This window comes from Symsagittifera roscoffensis, chromosome 3 (assembly GCF_963678635.1).
Source record: "Symsagittifera roscoffensis chromosome 3, txSymRosc1.1, whole genome shotgun sequence".
Lineage (NCBI taxonomy): Eukaryota > Metazoa > Xenacoelomorpha > Acoela > Convolutidae > Symsagittifera > Symsagittifera roscoffensis.
Window position 1 is genome coordinate 73,286,500 of NC_087064.1, and position 23,015 is coordinate 73,309,514.

The 23,015-nt window shown below is 46.4% G+C and overlaps 2 protein-coding genes across 2 annotated transcripts in view; both read right to left on the reverse strand.

Annotated features, from left to right (window-relative positions):
• The window catches only part of LOC134842784 (disks large homolog 4-like), a 574,432-nt gene that overhangs the window by 447,427 nt on the left and 103,990 nt on the right, over positions 1-23,015 (reverse strand). The gene's annotated exons all lie outside the window — the stretch shown is intronic.
• On the reverse strand, positions 19,546-19,971 carry LOC134841827 (uncharacterized). Its single transcript, XM_063857865.1, has one exon. It carries the CDS (start codon positions 19,969-19,971, stop codon positions 19,546-19,548), a length of 426 nt encoding a protein of 141 aa, XP_063713935.1.

A 23,015-nucleotide genomic window follows, 5' to 3' on the forward strand; every position in this document is an offset into this window, starting at 1 on the left:
GCTGATTCCATCCACGTTCAGCATTATTTGATACGGCCCATAGACCTCCAAGTAGCGTCCATGAAGTTTCTTCATGCGAGGGCCACCCGTCGTTAGTAGTGCTCGCACAGCTCTCGACTCAGTGCGTGGCTCCACCTGCCTCAGATAATCTGCATATGTATCCAAATGCATTAAAGTGAACTCTGATGGTTCACTCAAATTTCTTATTACCTGGTGTCCAGCCACTGAGATTATCGACTGTATCTTCTTTCCTTGCGGCGCCATGCCGAACCTCTTACCGGAGATCACTTTAAGTTTCATATCTAAACTGCTTGGTGTTTTCGTCTCTTCGAACTCCGTTGCCTCGAAGGTATTCAGTTGCTCCTGAAGCTTTTCATTTTCCAGTTCAAGTTTCACTTTTTGTTCGATCTCTTTCGTCACCAATTCCTGCTGTACTCTATTTAAAGCATCCTTTGCGGCTGCCTTATAATCGATCTTGAAGTCATCGGCCGCAGTTGCTGGTTCCGGTTCACGTGCTTCTCCTGTTACCGCTCGCATTTTCTTTGCCGCCAGCTCTTGAGGTTTGTCCTTCCTGCGTGCCTCTGCTTCGTTTAAAAGTCGAGCCTTGCTTGCTTTCACTCCTGATAAAGCTTCTTCATGCCTTGGATGCTTGATGTCTGCCACTGCATCCCAGAATTGTGGACAGTCTGATTTAAAATGACCTTCCAAGTTGCAAAAGAAACACCTCGGGCCGAATTTCGCAATTACTCCTCTCATGAAATCCTCATGTTCCAACTCTGACGCATCTTCGTCCTCGAGGCTAAAGCCTATTGCTTTCATGCCTTGTTTATAAGCTGGGCATGCTGACACATGATGGTCTGTTGAACTACAATTAGCACAAGAGCGTCTCTTGTCCATATCGTCCCTCGGTTTGTACCAATTGTTCCCTTGGTTCGCTGGTCCGTTGTTAAAATTGCCATAATTGTTCTTGTAATATCCAGATCTCGAAGGAGGTTTCAGCAATAGATACTCTTTCGATTTGAGTCTCAACTCCTCCGGTGTTGGCGCATTAGTTGATAGTGGTGTGTAATGCGTTGCTAGCATCGTACGAAGTTCATCGTTTTTCACACCATCGATGAATTTTGAGGCTACGGCCAGGTTCATCCTTCGATTTGACTCATCCGGTTGGCTGCGTCTTCTCAGCATTTCCAAATCATCGAGAAACTTGTCTATAGTTTCATCTTCCCGCTGCCTCCGTTTCTCGAAGCGCATCATCGCCTGGTGCCCCTGCACCCCTGATCCGAAACGGTTCAATAAGATTTCGAAGATTTTTTCAGCAGTGTCACGTTGATACTGTTTCTTGGCCATGACACAGTTCAGGGCTGTCCCTTCTAAGTTGCTGGTGAGCGCGCTGCATTCCTGTCTCTCAGACAAGTCTTCTTCCTCGAAATGCAGCTTCATTACCTCTATCCAGGTATCAATACAGCCATCAGATTCGTCTTTGTAGCATCTTGGTTTCTTAAAGACTCTTCTGGACTTTTCACTGCGTTCATTGGTTCTAGATAACCTCGTCAGGAATGTCTCCAAAGACCTGTTCAGGGGTTCAAATGCTGTGGCCATTGCCGTAGCATCCCTTGAGTGTCCCGCCTGAGTGTCCTCACACCTTGTCGAAGGCTCTGTGTGCGGTACATCCCTACAATCCGAATCACCATGAGCGTTTCCCGCTTGGCCCACGTGACTCCTCCTCGGGCTTGCATGCCCCCTGTTGCCGGAATCACTTCTTCCAGTCGCATGTGTGCCTTGCGTTGGTCGTTCGTTAGAGGTTTGTCTGTTCCCCGTTGAACTTGCTCTACTGTTCGGGCCCCATGCTGTATTACCCCTTGTGGCATAGCCTGATGAACTGCCCCTGCCTCTAGTGGATCCATTTGTCTTCCTCCTTTGATGTTCATTGAAGTTCACCCTCGGTTCCCTGCTGGGACCTCCCGAGTTCGGCTCTCCTTCTTTTGGTCCACTCTTGCTGCTTAGTAGCCCGTCCAACCTATCCATGATAGCCTGCGTTCGCCTCTCCATCATCGCGTCTATCTTTGTGTCAAGAGACCCAAGAGACTGCTCTTGCTGAATTCTTAACTTCTCCATATCGGCTCTTAAGCGTAACTCCCTCTGTTCCGCTTCTCTTGTCATTCGCGACAAGTTCCTCGTCATATGTTCGTCCGTTCTTTCTTTCAAGCGTTTTTCGCTTCTGTCAACTTCTTGTCTGTTGCGGTTTATTTCTTCCCTTAGACTTTCTCTTTCAATGTGAACTGCTCTTTCTAGTTCACTCATCCTTATCGACATCTGTTCATTTTGTTCTCCTAAACTGCCCACTATGTTGTTTAAGGCTTCCTCTAGTGCTGCCCCGTTATCCATGAGTGGAGTCACTAGTGGTGGTGTAACTCTGTCGGTCCCAGGTAGCTTCGTGCTGGTAGAGATCCGGGCCTTGACTCTCTGTCTTGACGTTTTCTCATTATCTATTTCAGGATCCGCTAACGCGTTGCCAAGCCCTCTGGTTCTACTCTCTTCAGGTTGTGGCTCCGAACTTGTCCTAATCGCGAAGTCCTTTGACTGGCCCGGTGTGTTTGCCTCTTTGTTTATCGTTGTCACTACACCAAACTTATCCAGGGTTCCAGTCTCTCTTCCGACGTGTGTCTCACTCTCATGGATCGAACTATTGAGGCTGACTTGAGATCCAAAGTCCCCTTGCTCCTCTTCATCCTCTTCCTCCTGGGACTCCCCATCGTTTCCTGCTCCTCCTCCCATGCTGAATGGAAAGATGTTTCCGAAGGTGTTCTTCATTCTTTCTGAGAATGATGATGACGTTGTTTGTTTCCCCATTCCGCCTGCCATCATAGTGTTGTCTGTCGGAGATCTTCTAGTCGCCGTTACTTCAGTTGAGATGTCGGACAGTTCCGACATCTCCTCTCGATCCAACGTCCCGGTGGAAGTGGCAAAATCATGGCCTTGTTCTACCGGAGTAGATTCACTCGCCAGCCTTCTGCCTCTCCCTTCCAGTCCATTTACTCCCTGGTTGTCGTTCATGGTATGGTCCGTTTTGACCTCCACTTCCAACAGTTCTCTTCGCTCTTCTGAGGTCTTTTGACTTCTCGTTTCAACCATTCTGCCTGAAACCGTCCCCTTTTTATCGGACCGGGTTCGCTTGATCCAATCCACAAAAGGATCGGTCATCGTTTTTCTTTGCTTTTCAGGTATGAATTTCCTAGAGCTATTACCTCGTTTTGGTATCCTTGACTTGTCTAAACTCATTCTTTATTTGTCACTTTCCTATGCCTACTCTTGACTCAATTGTTAGAGACCTTTTAGTTTCATTAACAATAATAATGACACAACACAATAAATTTCACCAGATTCTATTAAATAGTGACCAAGAATCCCTGTATGTTGTCAGAGTACAGTTTGTATAAAATTTATTCACACTAGCCGATTATCGGTCCAAAGATCTGGAAACTAGCACAATATGATGTTATCAGTCAATTTAAAAGATAGTGTACTCACTACCCAATCAAGCACAGTTTAGGTTGATTTAAAATCAAAAAACAAAAAAAATATATATTGACACAATATGAATGTATATATATAAAAAAAACGTATGTGTCTTGTACTCTTAGTCGGTCGCAGTACAATAGTCAAACTTGTCTTCTAAAGAAAAAGCTTTCCCTGCTTGGTGCCGCACCAAACAGACAAAACTTTGAAGGCAGTTATTTTCTCAAGTGGGCGTCTATTGCACCCACCGAGTATTGTGTTACTTATCTGCCTTCGGACTGCCCGAGCTAGACCTACTAAAATCCTCAGGGCAGTCACTTTTCCCAAAAACGTATTATGTTTCAATCCACACCAATGAGTCACGCTCTTTCTAATTTAGACTTAGTGTCGCGAATATCCGAGTTCGGACCTGTTTTGTATTAGTCTGGTTTTTTTTTTTGAGGGGCAAGTTACCAGTGCAGTCACTGATACCTAGCCTGTGTAATATTAACCTAATACCTCTCGCTCTTTAGTCTTTCTTTCGTTTACCTAAGTCCTTAATAAAATAATACCCCTCCGGATTGGCACAAATAGGACCCTTCCGGACTGTCAGAATATAGACCCCTCCGGATTGGGACCCCTCCGAGTTAGTTAATAGTAGACCCCTCCGGATTTGGACCCCTCCGAATTAGCGACTATAAGACCCTTCCGGATTCGGAGCCCTTAGCTCTGTCAAAGTAGCTTTTTGTAGTTTTCTTAATTTCAGCTTATACCCCTCCGGATACGTTCTGCGTTGCTATTATGCTGTTTGAATTAACTGGGAAGGGTATAGGGTCCTTTCCTAGACCCCTCCGGATTGAAGTTAAGGCACTTATTTGACAATTCACACCAACGGTGAAGGGTCTTATCACTTGCCTAATCTCGACTCTATTATGGTTGTCTTGTGCCTTCAGCCCTCCCTTTCTGTCTAGAACTGTCCTAAATTACTTAGTTCAATCGCTATCAACTTTTGGTGGGGGTATAAGGGTTTTTTAGAAAAATTTATAAAACGTGAAGGGTGTACCCCTCCGGATTTGTGTAATTTGCTAAAAACAATCTCAAAAAATTTTCTCTCTCGCTTTTCCGAAAAATTTCTGATCCTATTAGTAAGCTCAGCTAATTTCTGATCTGTTGGTACCAAGATCAACTCGATATGATCAGTAGTTCCAAAGTTATTAACCAAAACGTCTTTTTTCCGAACTCAAAAATTTTCTCTCTTATAGGTTCCGCCTAACTTTTTCCGCAAATCTGGTCCTTTCGACCTAAAAATTATTGATCCGAGCTCAGAAGGCCTATACTCTTCTAGTTCAATGCAAAAGACCCGATCTAAAACGCTATTGTAGAAAAATTTTGCGAAAAACTATGCTACCTGGACCCCTCCGGATTGATGAATCCACTAAATCAAACACGTTATGTTCGATTTCTCTGCAACCCGGAAGGCTTTCGGGTAGCGGATTTTAAGACCTGTAGATTCACTAGTGGACGTTGTCCGAACAACTATTTTTACTGTCCTACCTCAAAAATTTCAAAAAATTTTCTAAATTTTTAGTGTTTCTTACTATCAAAAATTGGGAAAATTTGGTTTTTGGTACCAAACTAGTTCCAACCACTTCCGAACTAAAGTTAACCGGTTCTACTTGTTACAGTAGTGCAGTTAGCGCTTTTTTCCGTTTCAAAAAATATCGATATCTCAAAAATCGCGACTTGTGGGGGGATCAAAATATCGCTATTTTGACCCTAAAAACCGGTCTGTTTTCGTTGTTTTTCACTGAAAAATGATATAAGACTATTAATATAGGCTATATAAGTAATAATATTAGTAATACTATACCCCTCCGGGTTTGTTTAATCTCCGAATTAAGGTGCTTAACTCGGATATTCGCAGTTCGGTGAAGGGTCACTACAGTGCAGCACTGTCGAGCCCCCCACAGATTACTATCTTACTTTTTGTACCAAAAGGGATACAAAACTTGTTAACGATACCCAACAGTCGATTGTAGTTGTCGTTGAGCCTCTTCCTGTTGTTCCCTGTACTGCTTGCCGGATCGGTCTTCACCCCGGACCCTTCCGAATTGAGCGCAAATCAGCTGACCCTTCCGGATTGGGCGCAATTTATCATTAACGTGCTTAAATGCTCAAATAACCCTACAGTACAAGCCCCACAAACGGGCTACAAAAATGATCTTAACGATCCTGACTGATATAAATGCCTGTAACAACAATATATCTATCAACAACAAACGGGGGGGTTGAATCACATCTTGTCTGGGGGGATGATTTCTACTGATTTTTTACTTTTTTACTGTTTTTGGTTTTTTCGGTTATTTTTTATGTTTTTTGTTTTTCTTGGATACTATACTATTTTTTGTTTGGTTTTGCTTATATCTTTAAGTGTTTTTGGTCACAAACCACTCAGGGGATGAGGGGTTCGCGATTCCCCCACCCTTCCTGGTTCGTGAATTTTCGGTCTTAACTAGGTTAAAAAACTATTCACGGCAATCCGGAAGGCTTCCGCGTTCCGAACTACCCTTCCGCCCCGGCGGTTTAGGCCTAATAAGGGCGTTAATGTGAGCATCCGCTCGGCGCGGAATGCTCGTTAACGGTTCTGCCGGTCATGATGTTAAAAAAGAATAACACCCAGGAGCGCCATAAAAACATACATGTAACATTCGTCCGGAAGATACATATCGACGGATAACAAAACTAAGTCTTAAGACGACTGGCTAGCGTCTAAACAGAGCTTTGCATGTTTTTCACCGTCTCTACCAAGCCAGTACTTTTCGGTGGTCTTTCTTACATCAGGCTGACAAAAACGTTACTGTTCTCCGGCTTCGACCAGAACGCTCAAATTAACTAGATTACATGCAAAAATAGTGAGCTCATGGCTGGGTCTCAGTATCCCCAGACCACGAGGTCACTCCTAAAAACAGGGCTACTACTTATTATATTACTATTGTTTTTGTTCAGTAGATAAAAATCATCATCTCCATCGAAGGTGGATCAACCCTTTCCCCCCTACTTCTAGCTCCTCATTCTTGTCAAAACGAATTAAGATCTTAATTAAATTCAAGTCAGGACATGACGGATGCTAAAATTCAATATAAGTTCATAAAAGTCCACGTCCCGAGACCCTTCCGGATTCTTGAATCCGGTGAATCAAGCTTCTTAATATCCAGTTCACAATAACTCGGAAGGCTGGGTTTTACCCTTCACCGTTGCTCGCAACGGCCTTGCAACTATTGTAACAGCACAATAGTTGCAACTCGGAACGTCCTCTGCTGTTCGGTAGTTCGTTGTAGTTTTTTAGTCTCGATTTCGTACTGTTCGTAATCGCAGATAAAAATTGTTCTGTCCTTTTTGCTATTTTAGCTAAAATGGCCGTCTCTGACGTTTCTCAGAAATATGACGTCATAATTCGAATTTTTAAAAATTAGAATTCCAGAATCTTCCAGCCTTCACCGTTTGGCTAATCGTTCAAATAACGTCCCTATCCGTTCTAAATCGCCAATTCGGAAGGCTTGCTGCTAAAATACCGAATTCTGCAGAGACTGCATTTTGGCCATTCTGGTCGAATGTCACATATTATTGATATGTATCATCCAGTTCAAGTCATCAGAGACAAGTAAGCCAAGGTCTTTTAATACATTTGAGGCAGTTATGTCCTGGTCGTTGACAATCACATGATGAGGAAATTTGCCTTTGAAGACATTGAGACTGCACTTACAGTGATTGACCGATAAATCATTTGCATTACACCAGTTTGTAAAAGAATCAATATCATGCTGTAGAGAAGTAATATCAGTAGAAAATGTAACATTGGCCAAATACTACACAGTAACGGAGCGTAGAAAAAGTACCTATAGACGACTGGCCGGCGTCAGTTACCTAAATTCTACTCGTTTTTCACCGTCTCGACCTAGCCAATTGATTTTCTGGTCTGTTTCGGGATAAGCAAAAAGTTACTATGTTCAGGCCATCAGTCAAACGACTTTTAATCAGCCTCAATTATCAAGCGAATACAACCACATAGCTGGATCTCGAACTCCCAGACTACATGATTGCTACATAAAAAGATGGCTCGAATATCCCGTTTTACTATGTTTTTGATGACAGTTCTAAATTAAGTCCATTGGAGATGGATTGACTCTTTCCTCTTCCTAGCTACTCAAATTCAAAAATAAAAAAATACCGGTGTTAATACAAATTTTCAGGACATCAGAGTAGCTAAAAAGTCAGTTTACTACAGTCCTCCATCATATGATGTCTCTGGGGGGCCGAGCCTCCGATTCCGGGCTTTTTCTGTAATAACGTCGTTATTACTCCAAAATCGTGGCACGGGAGGGTGCTGCTCCTTCCTTCTTCCCCACTTAAGCCTCCTTCCAGTCTACTGTCTCTAATTATTTGTCTTATCGTGCGCGATCGTCACGATAAGAGACTTCGTGTTTTCTTCTATAATTTTGACCGTCTGTCACTTGCTATTTCGTTTGTTGTTCTGTTTTTTTTTTCTGTTTTCCAGCTAAACATGGCTGTTTTCGAAATTCTCAGAAATGTAACGTCGCAATTCGAATTTTTTTCTAAAAATTTTCTTCTGGAATATGTGACGACTAAGGCCTCTAACGTCGTTTTCGTGCTGCGACGGAAGATTCTGCTGTAACAATCCGGGGGAATGGCGCATACTCCCCGGACAGTCCCTTTCAATATCCACATTGATCGCATAACGCCGGGTTATCATCAAGTAGTGTTCCAGTTCTCTATAATTAACTTTACAAACGGCATTAGAAAACTGAAATGTATCCACTCCTACTCAACTCACTGCGTGTCATAAGTGGCATCGTACTACATCTCACTGCCTTCCATTTTTTTTTCAAATATTGCACTATGAGGAGTGTCCCAGTTAAAAGTGTCCCTTTCTGACTACTTACGTTATCTCGCCATAAAATTTCTTCTCGCTCTTGCTGATTAAAAATTTGGGACGTGGCACGGCCACGCATTAATGTCTCTCACCGGGTATAATCGTTCTTTTATGCGTTTGCCTCAATATTAAAACTAAGAAACTCTGTGGCTAGGAAAAGTAATGAGGTTCTCACCCTCTTCGAGCGAGCGTACCCAAACCTTACCAGGTCGTCACACAGTGAACACGTGTCTTACACCGGTTAAAAACGTCAGACGGGTTTAAATAGGTAAATATACTCACCTATGCTCTCTATATATGTAAAAAGCATCAACTAAAAATTTTCATTGTCTTCATTAATTTACAGCAATTTCACAACTCTCAACTGTTTCTAACAATATCAAATTCTGCTTCTAATTCAGCCCTCACAAAAATTAAAAATTAAAAGTTTCAATAATCAATCTTAGTTGATTGGTATCAGTTTTAACGCACAAATACAATTAAGTTTTTCTCCTTCTCTCTTCACTCTCACCTCCATCTCGTGTCACATCTTCTTCATCACTCCATTGCTTCTTGTCTTTGTTCTTCTGTCTCGCTGTCTTCTAGGAATTTCTCCAGCATGTCCACGGAGTTGCGGGCCGTTTCTCAACTCTCGTGCTCTAACAGCCTCGGTTTGCAACAAGATAGTAAGTCCACATTCACTTTTTGCTCCCGGTTCCTGCAAAAGCTGTTGTGCAGACACAAGCTCACATTCCGTTCTAGGTCAGCTTGTAAGACCTTTCTTTTTTTGGCTTCAGTAGCACAAGGTGCTCCAGCAACTCACTTCACCGCCGTGGTAACAGCGTTCCTGTGTGTTAGAAATGCTCTCTTATAGGCTCCCGGTCCTATATCTAGCTGGAAGGGTTGATAGGCTTCCGTGTTCCTGGACAAATGACGTTCCTGTTCATCACTGCACGGAACCAAGGCATCAACCTTTGCCTTGACCATATCTTCTCAATGGCTTTGGGTATCCTCAGATCCTTGCAGGTGGGTCTGAAAAGATCAAAGTTGGTGTTAAACGTCACGTTACTTAGTTGCTCGGTGTCGGCACAGCCGTCTCCTGCTCACTCGTGCCGCGTTAGCTTCTAACCATCTCACCGCCAGCATGACACTAACCACCACAATTGTCACTGGTTGATTTTGGTCGGGCAACCCCGTGGAGTACAACTCCTCCACGTCCCACACTAACGCCAGATTCCCGTGTTTGGGTACCATAACGTCTGCGCCAGGCAGTGACAAGGATACTCCCCATGGGTTATCAAGATGTTCCTTCGGGTCCGGTACCCTGAAGCTCCCAGCAACGGTTCCACTTCTGTCATGATCCTATGTACGTCGTCTTTCTCATCAATGGTGGGGAATTCTGTGGATAACACTCCACTCGCCTTCTTTCTCTGGAATTCACTCACGTTACCCTCACTCAACCTCATGAAATTTTCACTTACTATGTCCTGCAACTCGCCTTCAGATCTCATCGGGACGGCCCGAATGATCTTTGTCAGTAAAAAATACGACCTTTCTGATATCCTGGCCAATCTCACGCACTTTGGCCAAGAGAACAGTTGGTCGACCAACACCTGCTGCGTCCTCGCGTCCATTACCACCATGTGCGTAGGGTCGAACCCACCAGATATTTCGAACCAGTAGGTCTATGATAGGCCTCACTTTCTATCAAATTCATCTCGTTCTCTAGAGCCTCTCGCCAACCTCCACAACTGGAAGCTAGACAGGTGCCCTGTCTCAACCAATTACTCGAAGAACTTCCCTCGGAGGGTTCCGTAGATAGTCTGCCATTCTGCTTCGTTACTTTCAGGGCCAGCAGATGATGTATCCTGGCCAAATCATGCAGACTCGCGTCATCATCCAAATCCAACACGTTATCTGCCGTCATATACCAGATTAAACCGGCATTCGGGTGTGGACACCCTGAAGGCTTCATGAGCTCCCACATGGTTACTAAGCTCGTCTTCAAGGGACTGTCCTATGAACCACATTCAAAGCTCACTTGCCCCATTAGCTCAGGAACCGAGGGTTCGACCACTCTTTCCTTCAAAATATAATTCCCAGCCTGGGTTGCTCCACCATCAGCATGCCAGTTTCCTTGACTCGCTCGACGCAGAAATCAAGTATCATGACCTGCTCCTAATCAAAATATGCCTGCCTGGCTTCCTCGTCCACAAAGGGATTGTACGCCATCCCTGGTATGCCTGACACATATTGGAATGATTTCAGCTTCCCCAGGGTTGCATAATCTTTCTGTTCCCTGACTGCCTCATTTGACTCACGGCTTACTTTCAACTCTTTGTCGGCGTATCTTCTCACTTCCTCCAGCCTGCGATAGCTTTCTAAATCATTAATTTCCTTACTCGGTTTGAGCAGCGGAACGTCCTGATATAGCTCCAGGAGAGCTCTTACGAAATTTCGTTCACGATCAACTCCCCCTTGCCGATTGGCTTTTACACATTCTTCCAATACAGGGGAGGGAATGCGATCCACCACGAACCTCACAAAGCAAAGGACATATTTGCGCTTAGCCCAGGCTATCGCGGAATAATCTCTGCTGATCAACACTCGCAGGGCTTCCATCAGTTCCAGCTCCTGTTCCCTGTTCCTTCAATTTCGAGTCATTACTGGCCTCGTTTTCCGATCTCTTGATTCCCATTAAGCACCAGGCCAGTCGCACCTGCAAGTCAGTTCTCGCACATGGGTAGGCCAGGTACGATGCCACCTTCGCCGGTGCATGCATGTCTCGTCGAAGTATCTCTGGCGGGCCGCTCTCCAAGAGATTTTTAACAATTTTTTTTCCGTTCTCATTTGCCTCCGAGGACATCACGGTGCCGTATTCCTTCCGATACAGATTAAAAACCTCCGTCAGTTCCATCAAATACTCCTGCATGGCGTGCTTTTTGCTCCAGGCCATCAAGTGCCCTCTCGCTGAGTTTCTCGCCTTGAGCATCTCCACATAACCCCCGCGGGATCCCCCATGTGGACTGAGTCGGGTACTGTGATCCTACTGTACTCAACCACGCCGAGTTGCCCCTTCAGTTTCATCCGGGCCATGTTCGTCCGCGAGGTTTTGTAGTCACCGAGCCCTCCAGATCCACATTGACTGATGAGCTCCATTTCAAGCTTTAGATCCGCCAACTTCTGTGCATTTTTCTTCGACCTCGTGGCTGTTGAGGTCAAACCTGCCAATAGCATAGGGGGTATTAAGTTTTCTTTCTCTCCCCCGACCAAGGCTGCACCATCTCCCTGTCCACTCTCATTTGGACGAGCTACTTTTGCCAACGAGTCTACTACTGCGTTCGCATTCGACTTCACTACTTTCTGATTCACTATTTTGCTTCCTGTTCTCCCCTTCAATCTCTTCAGTCCTTTCTTGGCTCGCCTGACGGGTAAATTTCTCACAACATGATTTTCAGCGGCACTGTCCTCCGAAACTGACTCGGTCAGAACGTCAGACACATTAGTTTCCTTAGAACCTCGCGCTTGATGATTTGGTTCAACCCCACCTTCATTACGGACTGCGTCCCGTATCTGCGTATCACGTCCCATGTCCTCTCCATGAAGGTTACTCGATTCCAGGTCATTCTGCCTTCTGTTCAAGTTCACTCTGGTATCTCTCCCATTCTTCCTCAGGCAATGTGCCCAAGGAAGGGTACCCTCATTGTCTCGTCGATTCTTCTCCTCCTGGGTGACTCATGGAGCAATTTCTGTGTATCCCTACTCCTGTATTCCACTGCCAGGCCTATCGGATCCACTGGGGACAGTCTGGCTGGCGCCTTCTTCGTAGGAGACTAAAAAGACGATGGTGTCATCAACAATAGATGTCCATCGACGTCCCCGTCATCGTCGTCTTCACTGAACCGATATTCCAGCAATTCCCTTTCTAACGCATCTAAGTCTAATCCACTTGACTTGTCTTTCTTTCCCTCCGTAGGTTCGTCATCCTGGTCCATCTGATCATCGTCGTTAAAGTCTGGTCTCGGTCCAGGTCCCGAAGGGCCTTGGCGCGGTACGGTCAGGTCCCCCGCGTCATAGAACAACTCGTCGTTCACTAGGAACTCCACCGACTCGTCGCCATGTGGCGCCAGCTCGTCGACCATTATGTCTGTGCCTCCCCTAAGTTCCTTTGGCACTTCTAACAACACCACTTTCCTTTCTCCTGGACGCTTCAATCGTGACAAATCATCGGCTGGTGTGTATACATTACTCCACACGTCGGAGGAAACGTCGGGTTTTCTCGAGGGTGGCGCTTTAATCTTCTTTCTGCTCCATGCATCAGGGAAACTGAAGTCAAAGGTGTGCATCGCTGCCAGACTTCAACGGATGAAGCGCGGCTCCATCCCTTCACTCCATTTCTGCATTCTTTTTTCCGCATCACTGCATCCAATACGAGGGGAAACACTGGAGATGTGACTACCAGCAGCATCCTCCTTATGGCCGGGTATTGAGTACATTGGCTCGGCAGTGGCCTAGATCCAGCCAGCCATGCACCCTGGTTTTCCCTGACGTGTGCATAGGCCTCCGGCCAAGCCGGGACCCGCATCGCCTCTCCCGTGTCTTTCGCCACTGGTCTCAAATTCCAGAGCTTGGGGTTAAACTGGAAGTGATTATCGTCCACATCGCCCATGCGGCACTTCAAACTGTTGTTATATACCATCAATATCCATCCTGGCTCTGCTATTCTCCCGAATAATCTATCGTCACTGACCAGTCGTCTCAGTTCCTTCTGTTTTACCCAATTTAACACCGAACAGTCTACCACTGAGGCTATATTGACGTACAACACCGAGTTCCTGTACGCTTTCACTTGTACGTCTGGAAACGCGTATGACATCACCGGTCCGTACACCACCGTGACGAACTCCCTTAGTCTATGGGCCAGAACCAGCAGATCGTTCCGCATCATTACAGCCAGATCCGTTAGCAAAGGCATGCCACAAAACTGCTTACACTCATCCACTCCCGTTGCAGTCTTGTCCTCTCCTGTGAAACTCCTGTTCTGTTGTAGGAGGTACTAGAGCAAGAGTATCCTCCAATCCTTCATCCAGTCCGATATGACGCGGTTTCCAACTGCGCGTTGAATTCTGGACTAGCTCCCTGCAGCTGATTGGGGGTAACGCAAAAGCTCGAACAAATCGCCCTTCCGACCATATGTCATCGCGATCAGGGTAAGGAGTCCATCCACTCTCAGGTCCGCCAACGCTTGGGTGAAGAGATTCGCAGGTCCCTTCAAAAAGCTTTCGTGACCAAACGTCACATACAGTGCGAATACCAGACCAATTGACAGCTTTCGGATGTCCTTGACGAAGCTCGCGATTAGATTCCTGGAAGCCCTGGGGTAACACGTAGACAGGAAGGATGGCGTCCATCCCACTCCCATTCCTACCAGGATGGCATCAGATCTCTCATATTGTGCTTTCGTGGCCAAAATATCTGCCTGGAATCTATCTAAACACATCGTGTTCACGTCTTGCATCAATTGCAGCATCGTGCCCCCGGCTAGCTCCCGTTTGTTAAACAAGTTCTTCAAGTATCCGTGTATCTCTTTGATCAGAGCTGGATCGTGTTCAAAAGCGTCTTCACTCTCGGTGATAAGTACTGCCATGAATTGGTATGTGGCTTTGTCCTCAAGGCCAGTGCCATGAGGTCCTCTTCCGCTGATGTCAGATTTCTTCTGACCGTCCTCCCCTGCGCGTTCCTAGCAAAATCCACTTGTCTAAACCAGAGGTCATTCGCCACCTGTTGCATCAACAAGTGATTGTCATCAACTCCTGGTCTCAGTTTCAGTAACCTGGCGAAAATTGGACAGTTCCAACCCGAGGACTTCGTCCAGCACCAGTCGAACTGTGCTGCAATCCTTGCACCCATGAATGGCATTCGAAATATCAGCCCAGACAGCAGGGAGTGCCGAACGAAGTGGATAATAGTTGCTGGGGTCAACGATCCTATTCGGCGCGGGTATGATCACGTTGAATTGTCCTTCTGCTAATGTGGTAACCATCGTGTATACAAATTACAAGGGTTCTGGCAATGTGGCATATCCAGGTGATAACACAAAAATGATCTTCACCGCGTTCCTAGTGACGTGTCGCTGAAATGATGATTCCACCTGAGTCATGGCCGAAAGTAACGTCATGATCGCCTCTCCCATGATCTCATTACTGGGACTCGATCCAATCGTCAGACGGGATAACAATCCTCTACTCTGGAGGCGGTCATTCGAGCCGGCGATTATTATCACATATAGGTCCATGCTGACCGTCCTCTGCACGCTTATCGTCATGACCACTGATTGTTCCCAGTCCAATTTAGGCGCTGTCAAGAAAATCACGTCGGGCCAAAAGAGAGAACGAGTCGTTTAGAGATAATCTGAATTTGCCACTATCAGGCTTTTGGCAGCCTTTTTTTTCTAGGGGATCATAGGCAGCAAACAGGCTGTCACCCATTGGTGTCTTCAGTCCGGCGTACCTCTTATCGTCCCCCTCCACCGAGGACACTCGGGAATTGTCTCTCCAATACTCACCAGGCGCTTGGCCGGGTAGTTTGGAGAACTGCCGATACATCTTATGATGCTTATTGTTGGGGTTATTCTCTGTCAGAAATTTGCCCCTACGGGAAAGCGGTGTCAATTCCCTGGCTCTCCGATGGACGTCCGTAAGAGATCGGGTGTTCAGGGGTCTAAAGGTATTGTCCTGAGGCAATCTCTCTAGATCCAAAAACCTGAGCGTGGTTGCGGAGCTAAGCTGCTCCTGCTCTGCTAATAGCCAGTCCACGCCCGATATCCGATATAATCCCGACACTGTGGAACCCATCATCTTCCTTGCATCCGCTCGACATATTAACGTGTTCATGTTCAAGTTAGCCAACATGTCAGTTTTATATTGGCCCCCAATCGCTGGAATCTGGACGGTTCCAGGCAGCACACTGTTTGGTTCAATTCCCTTCGCCGGCGTGGCACTCGTCGGTGGGCTTCCTGCAGGAGCAGGAACCATCGCGGGCGGGTTACTCGTCCTGGATACGGTTTGAGAGCTAGTCTGACTCTGATCAATTGGCCTCCCAAAACGGCTCTCGAACGGTTGTCTTCTAGGGGGAGGAGCAGTCCCCAACCTTTCTCTCACATCTGAGCTCGGAGCAACGGGAGTGGTTGCACCCGTTTCCATTGCCAGGGGCCCGAGACGATTGGCGAGTGGTTCCGGCACATTACCCCTCACTCTACCTCCTCCAGTCGAACTGGTCCGAGCCAGTGAGTCAGATGTCCTCAATTTTTGCTTCGCTCCATTTCCTCAATTTTCATCTGAAACGCGTCGTTTATCCAATGCCTTCCTTGTGTGCTGTGTTGAAACGTATCCCATACCTGGTGAATGCCAGATGGTCAGTCATCCGCAGTGTGTTCTCGAGATCCATGAGTCGCAGCTCGCTAGGATTGCTCCTCACCAGATTGCGGGTCATGTCATTCCAACGGGTCACATTACCATTCATGAAATCCGCCACTGGCGTGCCCATCTCAGGATTTTGCGGGATTGTGCACAGCACCACGAGTCTAGGTCGATACTTTTACTTCAATTCATTGAAAAGGCAGAGCAGCAGGGGCTCCCATCTGCCCTCTGGAGTAACAGGGGCTCTCAAAACATCATTAGTACCAAGCATTATCGCCAATGTGTCCAGCTGATCCTCGCCCTGGAATTCCATCATTTTGTTGACTTGAGCCACGGAGTTCCCTCCAAAAGATCGAACAGTGGTCTGCTCACTCGCAAAGAACTCATTCAGATCCCTCGCCAGACTATTTCCAACAACCAGATGACGACTCCCTGGGGAATTGCCTGATTGCTGATTGCAGGGTTCCAGCTCTTGCCGTTCAGGCAGGCTCGAGGATGCTACGCAGAAATAAGTTGCGGACCTCAAAGTTCTTTCTGATGTCCACTACGCGAGATCTCAAAGCAGTCTCGCAACGTAGGGGTCCCGTTGGCACTATGGCTCGTGACGTTCGTTCCGAGCTACTCAAGCAGCGATCAGGGCGTTGGGAAGGGACGACACTACCCAGCGTCCGGCCACTGATCCTGTTGATCTCGTCCATCGTCGCTCTGGCTACTTGATTGAGTGACTCCTGAAACTGAGGAGCTAAATAGGTGTCCGAAGGATCCCGTATCGTGTTCCTAGAGCTCAGGGTAGATTGTGGTATCTGCTGAGGAGTCATAGGCTCCCTCGGGTTGCACAGCTCCTGTGCCTTCGTCCTGGGAGGCGTGTCCCTGAATCCATCCGAGGAGTTCATTGTTGCCAGAACCGCCGGTGACACTTGGCTCACCCTTACCATATATAACTCTCTCAGGTGTTTTATCTCTTCCTCGTTGAGGGTTATTTGCATTTCGTCGTTTTTCTTTTTCCATTCGTCTCTTTCTCGAGCTATTGCCTTGTTCTTCTCCAACTTGGCATGCAGCTCTTTCCGGTCCTCCTCGTTCTTTTCCAAGGTTTCAATAGTCTCCGAGGTCTAACTCTCCATCTCATTCATCCTGAATCTCTTCAGTGGAGGAGCAGCCGTTGGAGAATCTACTGAGTGTGACGGGCCCGGCGCATCACGTGATCGTTTCGCTCCGATAAGAGGCTGCACTGGTCGAACAGGTAAGGGTATCTCACCTAGCCGGTGATCCCTCTGCTCACCTAGTCCCGGCTCACGAGCCAAGTCATGGCCAGGCATTTCTCCTCGCCGCCATCTCATCAGTTGGTTTTGGCCTCTCAGCGGTCCCGGAATCGCCGTAGGCCAACATTAAGACCACATCCGTGGGGCAGTTCCCACGGCCTTCTCTTCCCATTGCATTCAAGAGTGCGACAGTGAACATCGCCAACTCCGGGTCTTCTAGTGCGTAATTGCAGTCCACCAGGCGTTGGTATATCTCGCCTTGAATCGTTCATAGGCTCGCTGAGATGAAATCTATCAAGCCGTTCGTGTCACTCATTTTTCATCGTGTATGTCTTGTCCAACTCTTCTGGTTACTCAAGGTCAATAAACAAAGTGGAATCAATCAAGATCTAAAAAACAAGTCACGAGTTAGAACCATCATTCCAGGTTTTCCTTTCTGGGATAAAACACCAATCACATCTTTTTAAAAAACAATCCATCGAAACTCTCATTCTTTCTTGATTTGAAAGCTAGCACCAAGTTGGATCGTCCACCTGCGATCTTGTCAAGATAACACAACTGAGCGCTGTCACCTTCCGTACCTGGAGTGTTCCAGGCCTTCATGACATATACATCACATAAAACATAAGCTAACAATAACATAACATACAAATACCACATATCAACACTATCCCATAACAATCTAATCCCTAATAGTTAACCTAAAACCAAATCCTAGTGCCTAAAAAGCAAAACTAACAAAGGCTGCTTAACACCTAATGTGGCTCTAGCATATGCTCAGGTAATATTTATTATGTAAGTAGACTTCTATGTCTGTCTCTGAAAATATTACATGTACCATGGCGTACAGCTCTTTCGGATGCTGTTTTCCCCTATTGGGATCATAAACTGGTAGAGAGAGAGAGGTCGCTCCTCTATCAACCAGGAAATGCTTTCGAGTTAGGGCAGCACCAAGTTTTCGGGATTTACATGTTGCTTGTCAGTGGCCTTAGTTACAAGGAAACACAAAATTTTCCCTGGTGTCTGTGATGCGACAGGGGGCAGCGCTATCATCCCTCCCACACCAGGCCTCTGTTTCCACAAAAACTCGATATTCTGATACTCTCTCTTAAAGTCGGCCGCTAGTGCTGTCTTAGAGCTTACATCCGCGATTATTGCTATAGCGCACGTAAGTTCCGTGAGTATGAAATCGCTGTCCGTGATGACGAAATTTTGACGAATAGTGTTTTGGTAGATCAAAGTAAGATTCAAAAACTCGTCCGAATGGTTGTTTTTTAGTATTTTCGCCTTCCGGTTTCCCTCGACGATTTTAATTTTTTAATAATCAGATTTTCGGTGTGGGTGAGTCCTACCTCCACTCCCCGAACAAAAATATCCATCAACGTCTCCGTTGATCGCCCAAAATCGAGCAGATCGAGATTGGATTCTGGAACGTGTAAAGGACCATCTGGAGCGAACCAGATGGATTCAGTATTGTCGTGACTGATATATTTGATGCTGTTTTGGTCGACCCCTTGAATCGTCAAGATGGTCTCTTTCAGGTCTGCTGGCAGATCATGGAGTCATTCAAGTTTTCATAGATTTGTCAATTCATGATCATGCATCTGTTCAGCCTCCGGTTCGAACTCCACTTCCGGTTCAGAGCAATCGTCGATCCAACCCTGTTCTGTGTCGCTGACTAGGTCGATCTCTTGTGGCACCAGCGTTTCGTCCAGTCCCACTAGCGAGTCCATCATGTCGCTCAAAACTATCCTGTCTATGACAAAATCATCGCCATACGGATTGTGCTTCTTCTCGCCTTTCCCTCTTTTGCTCTGGCTTGTTTCCATGGTAAAGGGAAAATCAGGCTGTACTCCTTTGTCATTTTCAGTTTGTTCTGGGCAGTCCCAGTCCTCTTCGGCATAAGGTAGAGTCTCGTCGTCCACCTCCAATCGCTCGCTCGGTCAATTCCAGGTCCAGTGGTAGATGGCAATTATCTAGCACCTCATTCCCGTCGTTTTTTTCGCGCGTGCCTCTTTCATTCACCCAGCAGGCAGTATCCACTATCAAATAGTCTCCCTCTTCCATGTCAGCTGGGATACACCAGTCCTCTGATGAGGCATTGTGCGGCTTGATGTTTTCGTACTGAGCTGCTCGTCCGGTGCTCAGTCAATAAAAACGACCTCCTTGGTGTACTTCAGTTATTTGGAAAGGACCACGCCATTTTTTCTGTAATTGTTTGGTTCTCTTTGGTGGAACTACTTCCTGGAACACCCAGACATAATCTCCGACCTAGTAAGACTTGCATCCGCAGTCCTTTTATCAAATCTCCTTTTTTGTCTGATTTGCGCCTGTTGCGTGTTCCTCCTGCATAAATCATTGAGGTCCTGCTGTCTTCTAAAATCATCACGCACGTACGTTTGCGGTGCTGTTTTCTTTACTTCGTACTCATAGTAGAAGAATTTTAATGGGAAGTTAGCATCATATGCGGACTTATTCCCGTGGTGGAGTGTTCTGTGCTGTTATAAGCGCCCATCACTTGCGGCAAGTTTCTATCCCAGTCTTCCATGTAGCGTGAGCAAAAAACTCTCAACATGGATACCAACGTGCAATTTTGCCTTTCAACTAGGCCATTCGTTTGTGGGTGATAAGTGGTCGAGTGGGCCTGTGCCACCAACGACATCTTCGTTAACTCCTTCGTGAGATCACCCACGAATGCTTTGCCACGGTCTGATTGGAATGTGATGGGGCAGGCGTGTCTCGCTATCCATACATATACCAAGTGATCGCAAGTTTCTTCCGCTGATGCTGTCATGCAGGGTGCTGCCTCTGCGTATTTCATGAAATGATCAACCATTACCAGCACTTGATTGTAGCCCGTGGCTGTCATACATATCTTCTGATGATCAATTTGCAACCACTTCGTTGAACCCTGATGACTCTATTGACTGCAGGGGGAACCTCAGTCTCCTGGGGTCCTTCGCCTGTTGACACAACAAGCATTAAGAGGTCCACTTTTCACAAGCCTTCTTCAAACCAGGTCATTCGAATCGTTTCTGTTTCCTGTTGTACACTTTGTCCACGCCTTGATGGCCCATCTGATCATCTAAACGAAAGAGCACATCGGTCTGGTACAATTGTGGTAACACTTTTGAATTATATTTGTAAAGGACTTTGTCCTTTTCCTTCCGTTTGAAGGCTACGATTCCGTCTTTGTTCAAGTACAGCAAATCTTTTCTCTTCAGATAAATTTGCTTCAAGATCTTGTAGCTGTCTTCTTCTAGATCTCCTTTGTCAGGTGCTCCGTTCTCGATCCATCTCTTCAGATTGCTCATCATTCTATCGGTTCGTTGAGCCCTTAAGATATGCGACAGCCGGTACCTGGCTTTCAGATACGTTTTCATCACGTTTAATTGTCAGCTTATTATCTCCGGGGCATGGGCATCATCCATCAACTTGACACACCATATCTTCTTCAAAAGTGTTGCTTCCTGCACATATGGTTCCAGGTTGGTACGGACGACCGTACCATGTGGAAGTAATCTGGCTGGACGTTTCGACACTGCTATCAGTTCAAGCTCATTTGCGGCATTATCCACTAAAGTGCCCTCCTCATCGGAGGTATACCTGTCTCGCTCCTGCTCCTGATAAATTTCCCGGTCCAACCCGCGCTGGTTCCATTCCACCAACAAGGAATGAATCACAATCTTCGAGTTTCCGACGTATTCTCCCAGGACTGAATCCTGGAATCATCACTCGAGCCGGTGGAATCTACATCATTATATTCCAGCTTGTCTCAGATGTTTCTCGACTCCCCGGACAAAATTCTGTCCCTTGGTCGCTTCGAATCCGACTCCCCGGACAAGTCGTCTTGTCTGGGCCCGAAAGCGGATGACTCCCCGGACAATGTCTCGTCCCCAGATGAACTTTCCGAGCACGGCTCGTACTCCTCTTTTGCCTCTTTGAATTGATCTTTTCTCGTCACACTGGACTTGGACTTGATCCTTACTTCCTCAGTGGTTTGGACATTGGTCGCTTCCCTATGTTCCCTGTGCAAAGTCCTCAACAAGACATCCTTGGGCATCGAGTTCACTAGCTGATTCACTATCGACCGGCTGTCCCGTACAATATCCCGACTCCGGATGGTTACCGGCCTTTTCTCCGTTCTTTCAATGATAGTCAACCGCCGCATGGTGTCCAGCCACTCATGATCATGCCATTCAACCTCTCTGTCTTGCAGGTCACGGAGTTTTAACACGACATCCGGTGCCACTTTCACCGTCTTGTTCAGTAGTGCTGTGCTGTTGATGCCCAGCCTGGTCAGTTCTTGTTGAACCAGGTTTGGTTGAACCAGCAAGTCCAACGGTACTGGATCACCTCGCGATAACATTTTTATCTCCACAGCAACTTCTACGGGAAGTTCGGGATGTCGTGGTATGGGATGCCCTGACTTGTCGAGCCATCTCGTGGCAGTTCCTCATAGGTTTCTTTGTCCAGAAATGAAAATCCATCCTTAATCTCTGCTTGGCTTGCCTGCCTCTCTTCTAGTCGCTGATAAAATTCCGTCTTTTTGCTGAGACTATCGGCATTCTGGTGCTTGTCACGGTTTCGATGCTCTATGATCATGTGGTTTCCATCCAGGCGCACAATCCAACGACCAATATAGCTTTGGTCCATTGAATAGGTTTTCAGCCAGGCAAAAGCACGATTGTCCACAAGCAACTTGAATGGAGCACTCCCTAAGTAGGCTCTGTATTTTTCCACGAAAGTGATCACCGCAAACATCATCTCCACTTTTGGTGCACCATACTTCCTTTCAGTGTCGCTCAGGACCTTACTTCCATAGGCTATTGTTCGGAGAACGGTTCTCCCGTTCCACTCGTGTTCTTGGTGAAGTATGCCCGATATCGCAACCACTGAAGTCGCTTTGGGATCTGGCCTGACCCCGTGTTTGTTTAGAAGGCGGCCCAGATACTTGATTGAGTCTCTCAAGATTTCGCAATTTGAAGGTTTGCACTTCCGACCCGCTTGTTTCATGCAACCGAAGACCTCGTCTAGTCTCCTTATATGGTCCTCCAGCGTTATGAGGTTGCCATAATTCCTAGTTACATTGGTGAGTGCCTGAGCCAATAATCGTTTGAACGTAGCCGTCGCATTGCATAATCCAAACGGCATTCTTTTCCACTGGTACAGCCCCAGTTCGCAAGCAAAGCCTGTCTTCTCTCGATCCTGTTTTCTGAGGTGCACCTACCAGAAAGCAGAGCCCAAATCCAGCGTCGTGAAGAATTTTGCATCTCATAACTTGGAGAGGCTCTCGTCGATGCGGAGAATCGGGTATGCGTCCTTTCTCGTTACCGCATTCAGGTAGCGGAAGTCACAACAAACCTAAGTTGCCCACTTTCTTTTTGCCATGACCACGTCGCAATCCCAGGGGACTTTAATAGATCATGTCATACTCCATTAGCATTTCAATTTCTTTTCCGCATGCTTCTGATTTGTTTGGGGTCATTCTCCTTGCCCCTTCCCTGTGAAGTACTGATTCCTTTTCTATTTCGATCTCATGCTCTACAAAATTGCAGTAACCTATATCGGCCTTATGCCTCGAAAAACTTCTGCGTTCCGATTTAACACCGCGCTGAATGAGTCCAGTTCCTTATCTGATATTTGCCTTTCAAATGCTCTCTCTCGGGTAGGACTGGCTTGTTCTGATTCTGTCGGTCTCTCGGGAAAATTTGATGAATTAGACAGACCATCGTCTGTCTCTGACTTCATTGAAAACAATATTTTAGAAGATTTCAATTCACTTATCCTTTTTAGTATGCATTCTTGGTTGGCATGCAAGGGAAACTTAGTTACGTCAAATATTTTCTCCACAATCTGATAATCTGTGTTCAGAGGCAATGAGTAGCCAAGCTTTGTTCCTCGTTGTTTTGT

Excerpts from the sequence above, each read along its gene's own strand:
- LOC134841827 (XM_063857865.1), bottom strand. The coding sequence starts at position 19,971 with ATGACAGCCACGGGCTACAATCAAGTGCTGGTAATGGTTGATCATTTC.